The sequence below is a fragment of the Entelurus aequoreus genome, linkage group LG25, assembly GCF_033978785.1.
Source record: "Entelurus aequoreus isolate RoL-2023_Sb linkage group LG25, RoL_Eaeq_v1.1, whole genome shotgun sequence".
NCBI lineage: Eukaryota > Metazoa > Chordata > Actinopteri > Syngnathiformes > Syngnathidae > Entelurus > Entelurus aequoreus.
In genome coordinates this window covers 34,673,859-34,694,095 of record NC_084755.1, presented here as the reverse complement: position 1 = coordinate 34,694,095, position 20,237 = coordinate 34,673,859, and the positions used below count along the sequence as shown (strand labels likewise).

The window sequence follows — 20,237 nt, the reverse complement described above, 5'->3', positions numbered from 1 at the left end:
CGTGCGTGCGTGCGTGCGTGCGTGCGTGCGTGCGTGCGTGCGTGCGTGCGTGCGTGCGTGCGTGCGTGCGTGCGTGCGTGCGTGCGTGCGTGCGTGCGTGCGTGCACTTGTCTCACCGTCCTTGTGTGGACATACACTTGATAAACCACCCTTTCTGTGAGGATTTTTTGACTTGTGAGGACATTTGCCTGGTCCTCACAACTACAGAAGTAAAATATTTTTTTTACTTTGTGTGTTTTGCATTCTGAAGTGAGGTTGCAACTAGGGATGTCCGATAAATGTTTTAAAATGTAATATCGGAAATTATTGGTATCGTTTTTTTTATTATCGGTATCGTTTTGTTTTTTTTTGTTTGTTTTTTTTGTTTCTTTGTTTGTTTTTTTTATTAAATCAACATAAGAAAACACAAGATACACTTACTCGTGCACCAACCCAAAAAAAACTCCTTCCCCATTTACACTCATTCACACGAAAGAGTTGTTTCTTTCTGTTATTAATATTCTGGTTCCTACATTATATATCAATATATATCAATACAGTCTGCAAGGGATACAGTCCGTAAGCACACATGATTGTGCGTGCTGCTGGTCCACTAATAGTACTAACCTTTAACAGTTAATTTTACTCATTTTCATTCATTACTAGTTTCTATGTAACTGTTTTTATATTGTTTTACTTTCTTTATTATTCAAGAAAATGTTTTTAATTTATTTATCTTATTTTATTAATTTTTTTAAAAAGTACCTTATCTTCACCATACCTGGTTGTCCAAATTAGGCATAATAATGTGTTAATTCCACGACTGTATATATCGGTTGATATCGGTATCGGTAATTAAAGAGTTGGACAATATCGGAATATCGGATATGGGCAAAAAGCCATTATCGGACATCCCTAGTTGCAACTCTTTACTCTCATCTAGGGCTAGATATATATTTTTTCATCATTCTAGCTATAGTGGAAAGGGGGGCCCTCACAACCTACTAACCAAACGTGGGTCCACACAAAGTAGGCAAGACGTGTGTGTGTGTGTGTGTGTGTGTGTGTGTGTGTGTGTGTGTGTGTGTGTGTGTGTGTGTGTGTGTGTGTGTGTGTGTGTGTGTGTGTGTGTGTGTGTGTGTGTGTGTGTGTGTGTGTGTGTGTGTGTGTGTGTGTGTGTGTGTGTGTGTGTGTGTGTGGATCTGGATTTACATAATTTCCTATCGGACAAATTGCTTTGGTTTTGGTATGATTCGGTTTTTACATGTACATAAGTATTCACAGTAGGGATGTCCGATACTATCGGACTGCCGTAATCTGCTGGGTCAAAAGTATACGTACAGCAATGCTAAAGGCCTACTGAAATTAAATATTTTTTATTTAAACAGGGATAGCAGATCCATTCTATGTGTCATACTTGATCATTTCGCGATATTGCCATATTTTTGCTGAAAGGATTTAGTAGAGAACATCGACGATAAAGTTCGCAACTTTTGGTCGCTGATAAAAAAAAAAAGCCTTGCCTGTACCGGAAGTAGCGTGACGTCCCAGGAGCTAGGATTCCTCACAATTCCCCGTTGTTTACAATGGAGCGAGAGAGATTCGGACCGAGAAAGCGACGATTACCCCATTAATTTGAGCGAGGATGAAAGATTCGTGGATGAGGAACGTTAGAGTGAAGGACTAGAGAGGCAGTGCAGGGTGTATCTTTTTTCGCTGTGACCGTAACTTAGGTACAAGCTGGCTCATTGGATTCCACATTGTGGATCACGGATTTGTATTTTAAACCACCTCGGATACTATATCCTCTTGAAAATGAGAGCCGAGAACGCGAAATGGACATTCACAGTGACTTTTATCTCCACGACAATACATCGTTGACGCACTTTAGCTACGGAGCTAACGTGATAGCATCGGGCTCAAATGCAGATAGAAACAACATTTTAAAAAACCCTGACTGGAAGGATAGACAGAAGATCAACAATACTATTAAACCATGAACATTTAAATACACGGTTAATAATTTCCAGCTTGGCGAAGCTTATCAATTGAAGCTAACTACGGAGCGGCGGCGGGCGTTGTAGCTTTCGACAACACCCCGGCCGCCATCAGAGTCGGCAAGAAACATATATTTCCCCAAAGTTACGTACGGGCAAGCGATCAAATGTTTGGAAACCAAAGCTGCGTACTCACGGTAGCGCGTCTGCTATCCACCTCAAACACAACACAACCTCCTGGTTGTGTTGCTGCAGCCAGCCGCTAATACACCGATCCCACCTACAGCTTTCTTCTTTGCAGTCTTCATTGTCCATTAAACAAATTGCAAAAGATTCACCGACACAGATGTCCAGAATACTGTGGAATTGTTCGATGAAAACAGAGCAGTTTGTATGGTGACACATTGGGTACGAATACTTCCGTTGCCGTCGGGACGTCACGCGCATACGTCATCATACATAGACGTTTCCAACCGGAAGTGTAGAAGGAAATTTAAAATTGCACTTTATAAGTTAACCCGGCCGTATTGGCATGTAAGGCTGCAGCTAATGATTATTTTTCTATCGATTAATCTATAGATTATTTTTTTCGATTAATCGGTTAATCTATAGATTATTTTTTCGATTCATCTATAGATTATTTTTCCTTTTACCGATTTTTTTTTATTTTTTTATTTAAAATGAAGATGAAAAAATAAAAGTAGGCCAGTTTTTTTAAAAGGCATGGTTTTTATTTACAAAAAAAAAAAGTATGGCCACTCAGTCAACATTGACAACAACATGACAAAATATTCTGTAACAATGTAAACATTTAAAACTTTTAACATTTAACAAAATTAAAAGTAGCTTATTTGCTTTTTAATGTGCAAATATAAAAGTAAACATCCAGTGCAAATCTTAATATTCTGCAATAGTATAAGCATTTCAAAAGTAAAAGTATTGCTTATTTTGCTTTAAAATGTGCAAAAATAAAGATAAACGTCCAATACAAAAAAGTGCAAAACTAAATATTCTGTAACAACAGTGTAAACATTTCAACAAAAGTGAAAGTATTGCTTATTTGCTAAAATGTGCAAAAATAAAGATAAACATCCAATACAAAAAAGTGCCAATCTAAATATTCTGGAGCACTGTAAACATTAAGTATTGCTTTTAAAATGTGCAAAATAAACATCCAGTCCAACACAGTACACAATAACCAATTCTACTCATTCCAGTGAGTGACTAACAGTTGTAATGAAGAAAGGTTAGCATGTCTACATGCTTTGCTTCTTTTCTTGTTTACAATATTCCCAGCAGCTGAAAATAGGCGCTCAGAAGGGGTCGATGTGGCTGGAACTGAGAGGTAATTAGCCTTCACCTCAAACCAGGACTGCGAGTGAGCTGAGCTGCAGTTTAAGTTTCTAGTAGGTCAACGGGCTCATAGTGATGTTACTAGTAGTTGACTGGGAGGTGTTTATTATCATTTGGGGAGAGTCCGCTGCCTGATGCTCACCTGCTAAACACCTATCTGCTCCACGCTGAAGCGCTGACTACATGCGCTATGAATACGCACTGCTAATTGGCTGATAATGCTTCGTGTGTACCAATCAGATGGTTGTGTGGGTGGGACAATGCTGCGTGTGTACCAATCAGATGGTTGTGTGGGTGGGACAATGCTGCGTGCTGAGACAGAGGCAGACAAGCAAAGCAACTTGTTAAGACTTTAGCAGATAAAGTTAGCTTTAGCTTAGAAACTCGTCCGGTACACCCCCGTACCGAACCGAAAGCCCCGTACCGAAACGGTTCAATACAAAACACATACCGTTACACCCCTAGCAGATACAAATGACACATTCATGTATTTGTGTAATGATGACAACGTATGCTAACGCGGACGATTGACTAGTTGATGGTTGATGGTTTTCTTTTCAAATGTTCGTTCATAGCCGTTGTGCTGCTATGATAGGCCATTTCCGCTCGACACACTGTGCATACAACAACATTATTAGGCTGTGTATTGAAATACTCCCACACTTTTGACGACTTTTGGCGTGCGTTTTTCCCCTCGCTCGCACAGTCTGCTTTGCGCTCCGCCATGACGGTAGTGTGACGTAATTATGCGACGCGTCGACGCACAAAAACGGCGTCGACGTATTTACGTAACCGATGACGTCGACTACGTCGACGCGTCGTTTCAGCCTTATTGGCATGTGTTGCAATGTGAAGATTTCATCATTGATATATAAACTATCAGACTGCGTGGTCGCTAGTAGTGGCTTTCAGTAGGCCTTTCATATTTGCTTACATGTCCCTTGGCAAGTTTCACTGCAATAAGGTGCTTTTGGTAGCCATCCACAAGCTTCTGCTTGAATTTTTGACCACTCCTCTTGACAAAATTGGTGCAGTTATCAGCTAAATGTGTTGGTTTTCTGACATGGACTTGTTTCTTCAGCATTGCCCACATGTTTAAGTCAGGACTTTGGGAAGGCCATTCTAAAACCTTCATTCTAACCTGATTTAGCCATTCCTTTACCACTTTTGACGTGTGTTTGGGGTAGGGGGTGTAACGGTACACAAAAATTTCGGTTCGGTACGTACCTCGGTTTAGAGGTCACCGTTCGGTTCATTTTCGGTACAGTAAGAAAACAACAAAATATACATTTTTGGGTTATGTATTTACGATATTTGCTAAATCTTCCACCAAAAATATTTTTCTTAGTGGAATATTTGATGTGAAGTAATGGGAACCTTGGATAGGTCAATAATTCATAATAACATTGATTTTGATTCAATATTATGTTTTGAGCAATGACAGCTTTAAAGGGGAAAAAAAACTGCTTTGTTTTATTAGTCAACATTGCAACTTTTTCTAAATTACATTTAACCTTTAAGCTTTTTTATTTCACTTTTGTTATCTTTTTGTTTATTTTAATAGTATTTTTAGAATGTGCCGTGGGCCTTTAAAACATTAGCTGTGGGCTGCAAATGGCCTCCGGGGCACACTTTTGACACCCCTGCTATAGATAATAAAAAATTAAATGTGATAAATCTATGGATAAAAAGCAGAGCCTGGCGACGCATGCGCGTTTATCATAACTCTCTCTCTCTCTCTGTCTCTGCCCCTCCCTCACCAATGCTGCTGGGCGGCACAGTTTGTTTTGTTTTCAACCCCTTCTTAACCCTGAACGTACATTGAAAATACACGCAACCCTAACTCAAAATGCCGGGCATTTGAGGCATTTAAGAAACTCCGCCTGGACAGCTCCACAAAAGAGGACATGCTCGTTGAAAAGAGGACGTATGGTCAGTCTATCGTAGCCCGTTAGCTGCTAGCATGCCGTGTGTTGTGCCTCGGTGTGCATTGTTTACACAACGTGCGTTACGCTACTTAATATGTCCGTGTGGAAACTTGTTCGGTACACCTCCGAACCAAACCGGAACCCCCGTACCGAAACCGTTCAATACAAATACACGTACCATTACACCCCTAGTTTGGGGTCATTGTCCTGTTGGAACACCCAACTGCGCCCAAGACCCAACCTCTGATGATTTTAGGTTGTCCTGAAGAATTTGGAGGTAATCCTCCTTTTTCATTGTCCCATTTACTCTCTGTAAAGCACCAGTTCCATTGGCAGCAAAACAGGCCCAGACGGTAGGCGTGGTGTTCCTGGGATTAAAAGCCTCACCTTTTCTCCTCCAAACATATTGCTGGGTATTGTGGCCAAACAGCTAAATGTTTGTTTCATCTGACATCACACGGACAAAGATAAGACCTTCTTGTCACGACGGGTGGGGGGGGGGACGGGGGGGGGGTCGCAGTTTACTGCCGGGTTTGTTCTCCCGGGATGCAGACAGACCACTCCGGACAAGGCGTGCGGGTAGGAACATGATTTATTCCTCAAAAATCAAACGCGTACCAAAAACAGACAACAAGCGAAAGGAAAGCGTGCCGATCGCACGGGAAGCTAAGGCGAGACTTTTTTTTTTAAAACTTAAATTTTTATTCTGTCACATGCATACATATATCAACAGGGTCAACATCTTACAATATATACATAGTCAATTTATATTCCATATCAAGCATTTGTGGTGTCATTTTCCTGAGTTTTGTATTCAGTCCATTTTGTCCATTTCTCAAGAAATAGTTCCTCCTGTATTCTGAGTCTATGTGTAAATCTTTCCATTACATATAGTTCTTCCACAATGCACAGCCACTGTTCACAGGTCGGTGAGCTGCTACTACGCCACAGTCTTGTAATTGCCTTTTTGCTGGCTGCTAACAAAACCTTGACTAAATAGAAATCATCGAATTGCATATATTCCTGCGTCAAGTTTCCCAAGTATAGTATCATACTTGTTTTTGGAATGTCATATTGTAGTACTTCTTTTATCACTGACCACACGTCATACCAATATTTTTCAATATTGGGACAGTTCCAGAACACATGTTCGTGGTCAGCGTCCATATTTCCACATAGCCTCCAACATGGTTGTTTCTTTGCTGCGACTCTTCCGCTTATTTTTGGAGTTATAAAGTATCTAGTCATGTTTTTCCAGCAAAACTCCCTCCATACCCTAGAACTCGTGGCCGTGCACTGCGTTTTACAAATATTATACCAGTCCTTTTCAGTGATCTGCTCCCCAAATCCTCTTTCCCATTTCTCTTTAATGTACATGGTTGAAGTCCCCTTGCTTGTCATCAATCCCTGGTAAACAGCTGAGATCACTCTACATTTTTTATTATTATAAGCTTGTACCATTATTCTAATTAGCGGGTTCATTGATGCCCTTTTAATTTTTTTAATATAGTAGTCCCTTATCTGTAAATACCGGAAGAACTCATGTTTGTCTAGATCATATGTCGCCCGTAGGTCTTCGAAACTCCTCATCTGCCCATCTTCCAACAGTGTGCACATTGCCGTCAAGCCTTTTCGTTCCCACTGTTTAAACCCATGATCTTCGAACCCAGGCTTGAAATTGGGATCACGTGTCAACCATCCTAGTATCTTTCTTTCATCCTCTAATTTGTATTTTTTTGAGATATTATTCCAAATTCCAATTGTAAATTTAGTAATCGGACTCAGTTCTGCCTCTACTCTCTTTTCTATTGTTTTATTTGCCAACAAGTTTTGGATAAGATCTCTCCCCTGGTCTAATTCAATTCCCTTCCATTTCGCTTCGTATTCTGGTCTACACCAGCATACTAGATACCGAAGTTGGGCTGCATGGAAATATTCTTTCAGATTTGGCAATGCCATTCCCCCTTTTACCTTGGGCAGCTGGAGAGTTTCGAACCTAATTCTGGGTCTTTTACCCCCCCATATGAATCTCGATATATTTTTATCCCACTCATCAAATTGTATTTGTGGTACTGCTACTGGTAGGGATTGAAACAAGTACAAGAGTCTCGGCAACACATTCATCTTGATTATTTCTATTCTTGAGCTTAAGTCCAGACACAGCACTGACCATCTCTCCAGATCCATTTTAAGCCTCAGATTTATCGACCCATAGTTGGCTTCATATAGTTTATCTCTTTCCTTTGTTATATTAACTCCCAAATATTTGACCATTTCCAGGTCCCAATTTAGTTTATACGTCTCTCTAATTTCTAATGAGGGGTTATAGTTTAACAATAATATTTGTGTTTTTGTGACATTTAACTTATACCCCGAATATCGTCCATAATCTTCGAGGGTTCTCATTAATCTAGGGAATGTTTCTTCTGGATCTCGGAGATAGATCAGTACATCGTCTGCAAAAAGCCCCACCTTGTGTTCATTATGTCTAATCTGTATACCTTTAATTTCCTTGTTTTCTCTAATCAGTTGGGCTAATGGTTCTATAAATAATGCGAATAACGTCGGGGATAAACAGCAACCCTGCCTGGTAGACCTCTCCAATTTGAAGCTTTTCGAAAGACTTCCATTTATTTTGACTCTAGCTGATGGTTCTTGGTATAGTGACTTTATTATCTGTACTGATTTTTTGTTAAAGCCTAGTCTTTCCATTACTTTATACAGGTATAACCAATTTACACTGTCGAATGCTTTGTGAGCATCAACACTCACGAGCATAGCACTTGTTTTTGTCTTCTGTATTTCATCAACTAAATGTAAGGCTCTCCTTATGTTATCCTGAGTTTGTCTTTCCCTAATAAATCCAGTTTGGCAGTCCTCTATTAGATCCGACATAAAGTTTTCAAACCTTTTTGAAATAATAGATGTATACAACTTGTAGTCCACATTCAGTAGCGAAATAGGTCTATAATTGTTACAGTCTTCTTTATCTTTACCTTCTTTATGTATTACTGATATAATCGCTTCTTTCCATGAGGGGGGAATTTTTCCTTTTTTAAGGGTGTAATTAAAGGAGGTCTGTAATAAGGGAATCAACTCTTCTTTAAATGTCTTGTAAAATTCGGCACTAAAGCCATCTGTCCCCGGGGATTTGTTATTTTTGGTCCTTTGTATTGCTTCTTCAATTTCCCCAATTGTTATATTAGCGTTTAGCATCTTGTTTTGGCTAACTCCCAATGAAGGCAGGTCCAATGAATTTAAGAGAAGTTCCATTTCCTCCTCTCTTGCCGCAACTGGTTGTGTATATAGTGTTCGATAATAATTTTCAAATACGTTTTCAATCGCTTCTGGATCGTATAATAGGTTGTTGGTCTTGGGGTCCCTTATTTTGTGAATATTATTTAATGTTTGTTGTTTTTTCAGTCTCCTAGCTAACATCTTTGTTGCTTTAGAGCCTCCCTCGTAGTATGTTTGTTTCACAAACCTGGTCTTTTTTTCGACCTCATCCATAAGCATTTCGTTTACTTTTTTTCTCATGTCTTTAATCTGATCCATTATCTCAGAGGTTCCCACTGTTTTATGTTGTTGTTCCAAATCTTTCAATTTTCCGATTCGTTTTTGATATAATTCTAATCTTGCCTTTTTCATAAAAGATGTTTGAGCTATCAACTTCCCCCTTAAGACCGCCTTCAGAGCATCCCATAAAATTGTCGGCTCCACCTCCCCGTTATCATTCTCTTCTAAATATGAGGTTATATCTTTTTTTGTTGATTCTATCACACTTTCACTATTCAGGATGCCCACATTCAATCTCCATAACGTGTTTTTCTTCCTACTATTTAGATGAATTGTCAAGTATATGGCACTATGGTCTGAGAGATCCGTTACTCCTATGTTGCACTCCTTCACTCTGTGTATTTCTTCTTTGTTCATCAGATACATATCTATTCTACTGTACATTTGATGTGGTGCTGAGTAATGAGTATAGTCCTTCTCCAACGGGTGTAGTTCTCTCCATATGTCTATTATTCCCAATTCCTTCATCATTATGTTCACATATTTGCTAATGTGTTCCTTACTTCTAGTCGTGCTTGTCGTGTCTAAGTTATAATTCAAAGTCAGATTAATGTCACCTCCACACAGCCAAACCCCCTCTGCTTCTTTGTTAATAACATCAAATATTTTCTCATACGTGGATTTACCGCTATCTGGGGGGACATAGACATTAATTAACGTTACTGTTTGGTTTTCCAATTTCCCTTTCACTATTATATATCTCCCCTCTTTATCACATATTTCCTTGATTAATTCAAATTTAACTGAGTTCGATATTAATATGGCGACACCCCTCCTATTACTCTGTTTTAAGAATGTACTGTAAAATGTATTGTTGTACCCGAGTTTCCTGAATTTTTCATGTTCCTGTTTAGATAAGTGCGTTTCCTGTAAATATATTACCTGCATCTTTTCCTTTTTGAATTTAGCCAAGACTTTGCTTCTCTTAATCGGATTGTTTAACCCATTAACATTCAATGACACCACCCTTACTTCATTACTTTGCATAAAGGTTTTCCTTTCGTACTTTTTCTGTCTTCCCTGTATCACGTCTGTTGCATGTTTCAGTTAAATTTTTTTGAATAATGAAGAAAATAAAAATAAAAATAAAACAAGAAACAAAAGATGACCCCCAAGGTACAGAGGCTCGCTCGCGTGATCCTCTCCAATCCTCAACCTGGCTAGCTTTAACCATTTCCTATCTCTATCGCACAGCGAGCGACTCTCCTCTACACAGGTCCCTCAACCATAACATTGTGAGTTAGAATAAAAGAAAAGATAAACAAAAACCCCTAAGAGGGTATATAGGAGAAAAGTCAATGTTCCAATAAGAAAACAAAAAGTATCAATATCCACGGTTCATGATTCTATATCAAAGTTAAGTCTCTGGGATTATATCTATATCAGGACAGAGAGCATATTCCTAGTTATACTACCTAGTAACCAGTGTTCTTTTTTGAACATGAGAGACAAAAAAACAAAACAGAAAAAAACCGGTAATATATATGCGGACCTATATGTGCACATACATGTAAATACATATACGCACTCACCCACAACCATGCATATATTCACTTGAAAAAAGGAATGTGGTAGTATTCATTTCGCATATCAAACTACTTCCATTGCACCAGGGTACGTATAGACCTGTCTCCCGAGCGCCCCAACGGGCGCCACCGCAGCACCACAACACTAAACCGGCTGTCGACCCAGCTACGGCAGCACCCACCACAGCGCCCCGGAGACAAGCCCACCGGGAACGAGGACAGGGGAGCCCCTCTACGCTAGCATGTCCAGTGTAAAACAAAGTCAACAACTTATCCATAATATTGATGTATATATAGATCGGTCTCATCCTCAACATATATGCAGTACAACTGAGTAATAAAATAGAAAATAATAAAAAATATAAACAAATAGAAAAATATAGAGGGAGAGAGGGAAATAGGTGGTGAAAGCAGAGACAACAATCGAGCTGAGACGAAGGGGAAATGCCTTCCAAATCCCTCTTTTAGTACACAAGAGTATGAAAAGATATTCAAGTTGAACCCTGTACAGATCAGGTTCCATAATGTTTTGTCGCCTGTATGATATCCAATGTTCAACCAATTTAGTCCCTTAAATATTATACATTCTCCCTTATACCGTCATCTTTCCTCTCTCCCTCCGTGGAAAATATAAATAAAAAAGGTTTACAGTAAAATACATAAAGGATCATTACAAACATGTAGTGCTTCTAAATGTTTATCAGATACCCACGTAAAATCCCATTCACACATACATATGCATACAAAAACATGCGAACTTGCCCACATTCCCACAAAAGCACCCACACACGATCCATGTCCTGATGTGGATACTCACGCACGCACCCACACACATATGTATGAATGGATACACACACACGCACACACCCACACACACACACACCCACATACACACACACACACACAAACAGAACAAAACAAAAAAAAAGGTTTGTATTCTATCTGATTCCAGATCTAATATCTTATAGAATGAGAGTTCAAACATAGACTAAACCAATAAACCATACCAGCGTTTCCCTTATTTCCCCTGACCATCCCCCTCCCCCCCGTGAGTCCCAAGTTCTTGCAAAAGTCCAAAAGAAAGTAAATCTCTGTCCGTTTCCCATCAGTCTATTCCCTTCAATGTGTCCATTTCCTTGGCAGGCAACCGTGGATGTGTCTATTTACATAAGTGTCAGTTGTAGTGGTGTTCTTACCCCATTTCTCGGATCAATGCTACTCAGTACCGTCATTCTCGTCCAGAGCCCCCATGTTGTCTCCGGACTCGCTGCCGCTGCCGCCGTCTTCTTCTTCGCCGTCGTTCACCTCGTCGTTATATTCTCCTTCCACGCTGATGCCTCCCATCGCCTCGTCCTCTCCTCCCGGACCGTTCTTCCCGTGCGTTCCATCCTCTTCGTTGCCTAGTCCAGCGCCGTTCTCCTCCTCTCTCTCCCGGCCGGTGTCGCCTCTCTCCTGGGTGGTGGCGCGCCCTCTTCTCGCTGGTTTGGTAGTTGTGTTTCTCTCCATGTCCGGGAGTCTGGCTATACGCCGGTCATAGAATCGTTGTGCTTCATCAGCGGTCTTGAATGCATGCGTTTTGTTTTTAAATTCCACCTTTAAAACAGCTGGAAAGACGAGGCGGAATCGGACATTCTTCTTCCACATTTGAGCTTTTACCTTGGTGAATGTGGCACGAAGTTTCACAGTAGCTGGCGCATAATCTGGATAGAGCATAATTTTCTGTCCCTTCCATTGTAGCAGGCTCCTGTCTGCCCGTAGTGCACGCATCTTGTCCTGAAAGTAATGGAAGCGGACAATCATCACTCTAGGCCTCGGGTTGGGCCCCGGATTTTCCTTACCGATCCTGTGCGCTCTGTCTAGTATGGGTGGCTCGGTGAACACGTCCCCAAGTACTGTGGCAAAAAAGTTTTGCATGAATTGAACACAGTCGTTCCTTTCCCCAGGACTCGGTAGTACGTTCGTGACGCGCAGGTTGCAGCGTCTAGACCTGTTAGAGGCGTCTTCCATGCGTTCGTTCAGTGACTCGTTCTGGGTCAAGAGCTGCTCACATATAGCCTCAAGAGCGGTGACTCGTTCAGTTAGCTGCGTTGCGTTTTCTTCCAAGTCGACGATCCTTTTGCCTTGATCCTCCACAATTATCTTCACTTCATCCATGGTCCTCTTCAGCGGAGCTATTATATTCTCCATTGATGCGGTCATGAGTCGGTGTAGGCTCTCCATTTCTGGGGGTAGGCTGGCTGCGGTCATGCTACCAGCATTAGCCTCTTTAGCCGCTACAAAGCTACTAGCTGGAGAGGCTAAGCTAGTCCCACTGTTTGTAGTGGTAGTTTTACTATGCCGAGTAAAGTGCGCCTTTATCCCCTGCTGTGGAGTTTTGCCGCCCCGCGAAGCCATAGTGTGCCTATAATCACTTATGTTCTCCTTTCAACTCGAATTTCCTCACAATATGTGGTTTTTATACAATTTGAGTGTCAAATTCACGGAGAGTCGCTCGGACGCGTCCTCCCTCCTTCACATCTTAACCGGAAGTCCGCTAAGGCGAGACTTAGCGCAGGAATCAAGAAGCATAGGAGACAAGGAACTTACCCAACGTAACTGTTGCATGTAGCAAATGATGAAGCCAGACTGAGCGTGGCGAGCAAGGTGAATAAATAGCTCTCTGATTAGTGGTTGACAGCAGCTGAGCGTGCCGACCACTAACCGGAGGCAGGTGAACCCAATTAATCCCCATGGAAACTAAAAGGTGCACAAACAGGAACTAAGAGAGTCCAAAACTAACAGAACATAACAAAACATGATCCGGGCCACGGATCATGACACTTCTGGAGGAAAGTTCTCTAGTCAGATGAAACCAAAATGGAGCTGTTTGGCCACAATACCCAGCAATATGTTTGGAGGAGAAAAGGTGAGGCCTTTAATCCCCGGAACACATTCCTACCGTCAAGTATGGTGGTGGCAGTATTATGCTCTGGGCCTGTTTTGCTGCCAATGGAACTGGTGCTTAAAATGGGACAAGCTAAAATCAGAGATCGGTAGGTTGGAGTTCAAATCCCAGCCGAGTCATACCAAAGACTATAAAAATGGGACCCATAACCTCCCTGCTTGGCACTCAGCAACATAGGGTTGGAGTTGGGGGTTAAATCACCAAAATGATTCCCGGGCGCGGCGCCGCTGCTGCCCACTGCTCCCCAAGGGGATGGGACAAATGCAGAGGACAAATTTCACCACATCTAGTGTGTGTGTGACAATCATTGGTACTTTAATCTTTAATCTTAATCAGTCCGGAGGTTGGGCCTTGGAGGCAGTTGGGTGTTCCAACAGGACAATGACCCCCAAACACACGTCAAAAGTGGTAAAGGTATGGCTAAATCAGACTAGAATGAAGGTTTTAGAATGGCCTTCCCAAAGTCCTGACTTAAATGTGTGGACAATGCTGAAGAAACAAGTCCATGTCAGAAAACTTAGCTGAACTGCACCAATTTTGTCAAGAGGAGTGGTCAAAAATTCCAGCAGAAGCTTGTGGATGGCTACCAAAAGTGTCTTATTGCAGGTAAACTTGCCAAGGGACATGTAAGCAAATATTAACATTGCTGTATGTATACTTTTGACCCAGCACATTTCGGTCACATTTTCAGTAGACTCATAATAAATTCATAAAAGTAGCAAACTTCATGAATGTTTTTTGTGACCAACAAGTATGTGCTCCAATCACTACATCACAAAAAAATAAGAGTTGTAGAAATTATTGGAAACTTTACAAGTGTATGTCAACTTTTGATCGCAACTGTATGTGAATTTGCAAAAAATTCTAAAGGAAAACCCCAAGTGTGTTTACATTGTCATTATGGGGTATTGTGTGTAGAATTTTGAGGACACACATTCATGTATTCCATATTGAAGTAGGCGGTAACATAACACAATGTGAAAAAAAGTAAAGCGCTGTGAATACTTTCCAGATGCACATACTGTTTTTTCTCCCACTTTGGCAAATGAATAAAAAAAACTGTTTCAGGGCTTTTCGTGAGTGGAAACAATTATTCAGCGCATTCCTTAGATTGTAGTGTCTGTGATTTGCTTACATCAGGGGTGTCCAAACTTTTTCCACTGAGGGCCGCAAACGGAAAAATTTAAGCATGTGGGGGCCATTTTGATATTTTTCATTTTCAAACCGTAACAAAATATATGGATTTTTTAAATTTATTTTACCTTTAGGGATCCCATAAAGGGTCTCAGTTATTAAAATGTTAAAAATAAGTCTAATTTGTATTATTTTTTATTTAACACTTACAGTAAATCCTTTTAAAAAAAAAAGGTTTTATGGCTTTTCTGTCAAAAAAAAATGTTTTTTTATAGTACAACTGAAATATGCAGTATTTAGTAAATAGAGCCCTAAAAGATCAATAATGCAGGACACCATTGATTTTAATTATTTCATATTTTTGAGTCATCACAGTGAAAAGATAAATAAAATACCACTAAATATATTTGGGATCCAAAAAGGTGCCCCACTCATAAAGTGATACATTTTTATTAGTTTATTTTTTATTTTTTTTACTTTCAACACTTAAGTTACGATATCAACTTCAGTTAATCTGTCGATTTTACGCTGGAACTATTATTTTGTTTGTTTTATGCGCTTTTGTCAAAGAAGACTTTGATGTTTTTATACGGCTACTACACAATATATGCAATATTTACCACATAAAACATTTTCAAGTGAAATATTTGAAGTAATTGGAGCCCTGAAAATAATTCATTATAACATGGATTTTTTGTCATTATTTTTTTTTTTTGGAGCAATGGCAAAAAAAGAAAAATGAAGAAAGACAAAAGAAGAAAAAAAACCAGCCTGCATGGCAGCTTTTGTGTCAACATTGCAACTTTTTCTCGTTAGATTTCATCTCATTCCACTTTTTTTAATGTTCTTTTTTATTTTTACAATAGCATTTCCAGAATGTGTGGCGGGCCGGTAAACAATTAGCTGCGGGCCGCAAATGGCCCACCGGGCCGCACTTTGGACACCCCTGGCTTACATCATAGTTTCTCACCAACTATTCAAGACATAAGGGGTAAATAGCGAACATGTTTCTTTCCAGAACGTTGGCGCTGTCAACTTCTTCTGCAACTACGAGGAGAGCAGGGGCAACTACCTGGTGGATGTGGACGGGAACCGCATGCTGGACATCTACACTCAGATCTCCTCCATTCCCATTGGTAAGTACACACAACTGTTTGGTGGCCTTTATTATACGAGGCTTGTTTGTATTTATTGGTGTCAAAGCTGCATGTCCAAATGTGTCATTGCTGGAATCAACTCGTGTTTTGATTAGTACTGTCAATGGAATATTTTTTACATGAGATTAATCACAATCAATTATCGTAAAATCTGGACTATAGATCATTGTTTTTCAACCACTGTGCCGTGGCACACTAAAAATTATGCAACTTCACCTAATCGGTCCAAAAAATATTCGAATGTGCAAATAATGTGCCGTTGCTTAGTGTCTGTGCCATACTTGCCAACCTTGAGACCTCCGATATCGGGAGGTGGTCGGGGGGGGGGTGTTTGGGGCGGGGGCGTGGCTAAGAGGAGAGTATATTTACAGCTAGAATTCACCAAATCAAGTATTTCATATATATATATATATATATATATATATATATATATATATATATATATATATATATATATATATATATATGTGTGTGTATGAAATACTTGACTTTCAGTGAATTCTAGCTATATATATATATATATATATATTTTTTTTTTTTTTTTTTTTTTTTTAATTTATTTATTATACATATAAATAAAATACTTGAATTTCAGTGTTCTGCAGGCTATCCAGTAGATGGCAGTATTGTCCTGTTTAAGAGTGTCACAACATTGCTGTTTACTGCAGACGAACTGCTTTACGGTAGACTAAACGTGACTGCTGTTGTTGTGTGTTGGTACCGCGCTGGGAGGACGTTAATGAAACTGCCTAACACTAAACCCACACAAGAAACCAAGAACTCTCTCTCCTTGTTGTGCACTCTACTCTCTAAAAGCCGTAGATGTTATGACGTCATTGGGCAGGCAAGCTGTTTATATTGTGGGAAAGCAGACGTGAGAACAGGCTGTCCCCACTCAGGTCTGCATTGAGCTGGAGGGGGCGTGGCCTCCAGCTCCGGCTGAATACCGGGAGTTTGTCGGGAGAAAATCTCTGCCGGGAGGTTGTCGGGAGAGGCGCTGAATACCGGGATTCTCCCGCTAAAAACGGGAGTGTTGGCAAGTATGGTCTGTGCTGTCTGGAGCTTGGCAGGGTAACCACGTAATAGTCTATGTCAGTAGGTGGCAGTTAATTGTTTTGTAAAATGTGTCGGGTGAGACGAGGATGCTTAATGCTTAAACCAAAAATGAGCAAAAGGGTAAGGAAAAGGCAAAGGTAGGTAGGTAAGGTAGGTCTTGACGGAAGCAGATTTTTACATGTATCCATATTTAAGTGTTACTTCTTTATTTTCATAGTCATATTACAAAACAGCTAGTGTTCTTCCAATTGTGCTCTTTTGGTCTGCAAGTACTGTGTGTCGGCCTTGAAACTTTGGTATGCAGGGAGTAGCCATAACTTATTTTCCTTATCTGTTCCTGTGTCCAGCTGAGGGGAAGAATGGGCATGTGTTTTGGGCTGGAGGGAGAGACAACGAGGGTGGGAGTGAGAAACACATTATAGAAGAGAAGGCTTCCGTATTTGAGATTAGACCGGTTTTAGCTGCGCTAGTGAATGCTCTGTGCTGGATTGGTCTCATTCTATTTCCAAAGCTTTGGAAATAAATTACAAAATACCTATTCTGTTTCTGGTGGTCTTTCTACTCAGCTTATATGTCATCAAAAGAACTTGGGAGTGACCAGCAACTTAAATTCCCTGGGAGGAAGATCTGCAACAATTTGGGGGCTCGTCCGGGATGTGGACGGACGCAACAATCTTTATTGTCATTGCAACAAGTACAACGAAACTTTGTTTTCAGCACAAACCCGTTCAAGATGAGACAAACAAACAGTGTACGGGGTTACAGAACAGGAACGCTGATGGGTCGCCACAAGGCGCCCCGTAAAAGATGGGAAAAGGTAAACGCTGGGGAAGGATGAGTAAAAAAAATACAATCTAAACTGGGCTCCTAAGGGTACCCAGTCTGGAGTGGAAAAAAAACCTCTATAGCAAAGCACATATACATATTACAACGTACATTTCCAGATATCTAGCAACAGAGGGGAGGGAGTGAGGGGCCATGGTAACAGGCTGCAGCTCTCAGGCGCTGCCCATAATTGAAATACATCAATCCTATGAATACAATAATAGTTAAGTAATATATACTGTATACAGGGAATAAAATATACTACAAATTGTCATAGTCATTGCAGAAAACCCAGCAACAATACAGAAAAGTCTGGGGTTGGAGAATGGGTGATTGCTGTTGGCCTGCAATCAAGTTTAAAAAGAGCTACCTACCTACTTATAAGATGTTACCTGCACACTTGCTGCAGGTGGCTCGGTCTGCACTCAGTTCGCCACATGCGGCCCGTTAAGCTTTTCAATCTGGCCCGCTGGACATTCCCAAATTATTATTTTTTTAGATCTTTAAGCTGGAAAGTGTAGCTGCCATTATGATGTGCAGTGATGTTTTCTAATGACCGTAAGTCTTCAACTATACTAAGTCTTTCAATGCTTGGAATCTGCGCTTTTGCATGATATACTAGTTACTATGGTAATCTAATTAGTTACTATGGTCATCTATGTCACTGCAGCTCAGACGAGGCACCGAACAGTGTGGGTGGGGAGCGTTTCCAGAGCGGCCTGAAAATGCGTGTGTCAGGGACAGACGCGGAAGGAGATTTTTACAACAAAGTTCTAAAGCTTAGTGATAAATCAGATATATAGACTTAGACTTAGACTTCCTTTTTATTGTCATTCAAATTTGAACTTTACAAAACAGATAAGAACAAAATTTTGTTGCATTAGCTCATGGTAGTGCAGGATAAAAAATCAATAAGGTGCAGATATAAATAAATAGATTACTGTACAGATAAATATATTGCACTTTTGCATATGCATCCACTTGTATGGATGTATGTTATATTGTCTTTATATTTTATTTATTTTGATTATCTTTTATTATTATTATTATTATTACTATTTTCTTTTTCTTTTTTTTTTTAAATTGTTTTCTTAACACTGTGGCACTTTGAGGTTGTTTGCTCAACATAAAGTGCTTTTTACAAATAAAATCTATTATTACTATTATTATTATTATTATATTCCAGCGAGTTAATCCATTTTTGGGGGGGGGAATTGAGGGGATTATTATGATGCGTTCAAGAGTCTTACGGCCTGAGGGAAGAAGCTGTTACAGAACCTGGAGGTTCTGCTACGGAGGCTGCGGAACCTCTTTCTAGATCTATATCAGATTGTAGGTGGGGTTTTTTTTTTTTTACCCTTCACGTTCATATTTTGCTGTGTTTGTTGCATTTTTGTTGCGTTTCGCTTGATTGTCAAATATGTGGATGGAGAGGGTGTGTGACGTTCATATGTTGTCAATATTCAGTGTTTTATCCTTCATAGTTAATATTGTAAATCCCACATTCTTTATTTTCACGCACATTCTGGGTGTCTCATTCAGTAAAAAAAAAGTAAAATTCTATTCCCTTTTTTAAGGCGGTCTGTCATAACGTTTTTAGCATTCAGTCAGACATTATTGTGAGGTTTTTGTATTAGTGTTCCTAAAAATGTACAGCAGATTTTCAGTGTGTGTGTGTGTGTGTGTGTGTGTGTGTGTGTGTGTGTGTGTGCGTGTATATACACTACCGTTCAAAAGTTTGGGGTCACATTAAAATGTCCTTAATTTTCAATGAAGATAACTTTAAACTAGTCTTAACTTTAAAGAAATACACTCTATACATTGCTAATGTGGTAAATGACTATTCTAGCTGCAAATGTCTGGTTTTTGGTGCAATATCTACATAGGTGTATAGAGGCCCATTTCCAGAAACTATCACTCCAGTGTTCTAATGGTACAATGTGTTTGCTCAATGGCTCAGAAGGCTAATTGATGATTAGAAAACCCTTGTGCAATCATGTTCACACATCTGAAAACAGTTTAGCTCGTTACAGAAGCTACAAAACTGACCTTCCTTTGAGCAGATTGAGTTTCTGGAGCATCACATTTGTGGGGTCAATTAAACGCTCAAAATGGCCAGAAAAAGAGAACTTTCATCTGAAACTCGACAGTCTATTCTTGTTCTTAGAAATGAAGGCTATTCCACAAAATTGTTTGGGTGACCCCAAACTTTTGAACGGTAGTGTATGTTAGATGTACCGGCCCCCAGACACATTTCTTTCTCTAAATTTGGCCCCCCCGAGTTAAAATAATTGCGCAGGCCTGCTGTAGAAATATATTGTGTTATTAGTAGAGATGTCCGATAATATCGGGCTGCCGATGCTTTAAAATGTAATATCGGAAATGATCTGTATCGGTTTCAAAATTATCTATATCGGTTTCAAAAAGTAAAATTTATGACTTTTTAAAAGGCCGCTGTGTACACGGACATAGGGAGAAGTACAGAGCGCCAATAAACCTTAAAGGCACTGCCTTTGCGTGCCGGCCCAGTCACATAATATCTACGGCTTTTCACACACACAAGGGAATGCAAGGCATACTTGGTCAACAGCCATACAGGTCACACACTGCAAAAACTGAAATCTAAGTAAGATGAAATATCTCAAATAAGGGTGATACTTGCTTATTTTCTGTCTGATAAGATAATTATTCTCACTAAGCAGATTTTATGTTAGAGTGTTTTACTTGTTTTAAGTGTGTTGGTCCTAAATGATCTCAGTAAG

The 20,237-nt window shown here is 40.0% G+C and overlaps 2 protein-coding genes across 4 annotated transcripts in view; one reads left to right on the top strand and one right to left on the bottom strand.

Annotated features, from left to right (window-relative positions):
* abat (4-aminobutyrate aminotransferase) overlaps positions 1-20,237 on the top strand; it is a 212,215-nt gene that overhangs the window by 40,928 nt on the left and 151,050 nt on the right. For both annotated transcript variants that reach the window (XR_009824489.1, XM_062036364.1), the window contains exon 5: positions 15,456-15,573. Coding sequence is in view for 1 of the 2 variants with exons in the window: in XM_062036364.1 (XP_061892348.1) it covers positions 15,456-15,573 (118 nt within the window). In the remaining variant the exon portion in view is untranslated. The remainder of the gene's footprint in view (positions 1-15,455; positions 15,574-20,237) is intronic.
* On the bottom strand, positions 10,327-12,879 carry LOC133642838 (uncharacterized). 2 transcript variants are annotated; one of them, XM_062037250.1, is made up of 3 exons: positions 12,198-12,879; positions 12,016-12,132; positions 10,327-11,879 (listed from the first exon to the last, which is right to left on the bottom strand). In XM_062037250.1, the coding sequence occupies exons 1-3, from the start codon at positions 12,751-12,753 to the stop codon at positions 11,575-11,577; spliced, it is 978 nt and encodes a 325-aa protein (XP_061893234.1). In that variant the 5' UTR covers positions 12,754-12,879; the 3' UTR covers positions 10,327-11,574. The 2 variants fall into 2 exon arrangements, with proteins under 2 accessions (XP_061893234.1, XP_061893233.1); XM_062037249.1 differs by having other exon boundaries at positions 10,327-11,919; positions 12,016-12,879.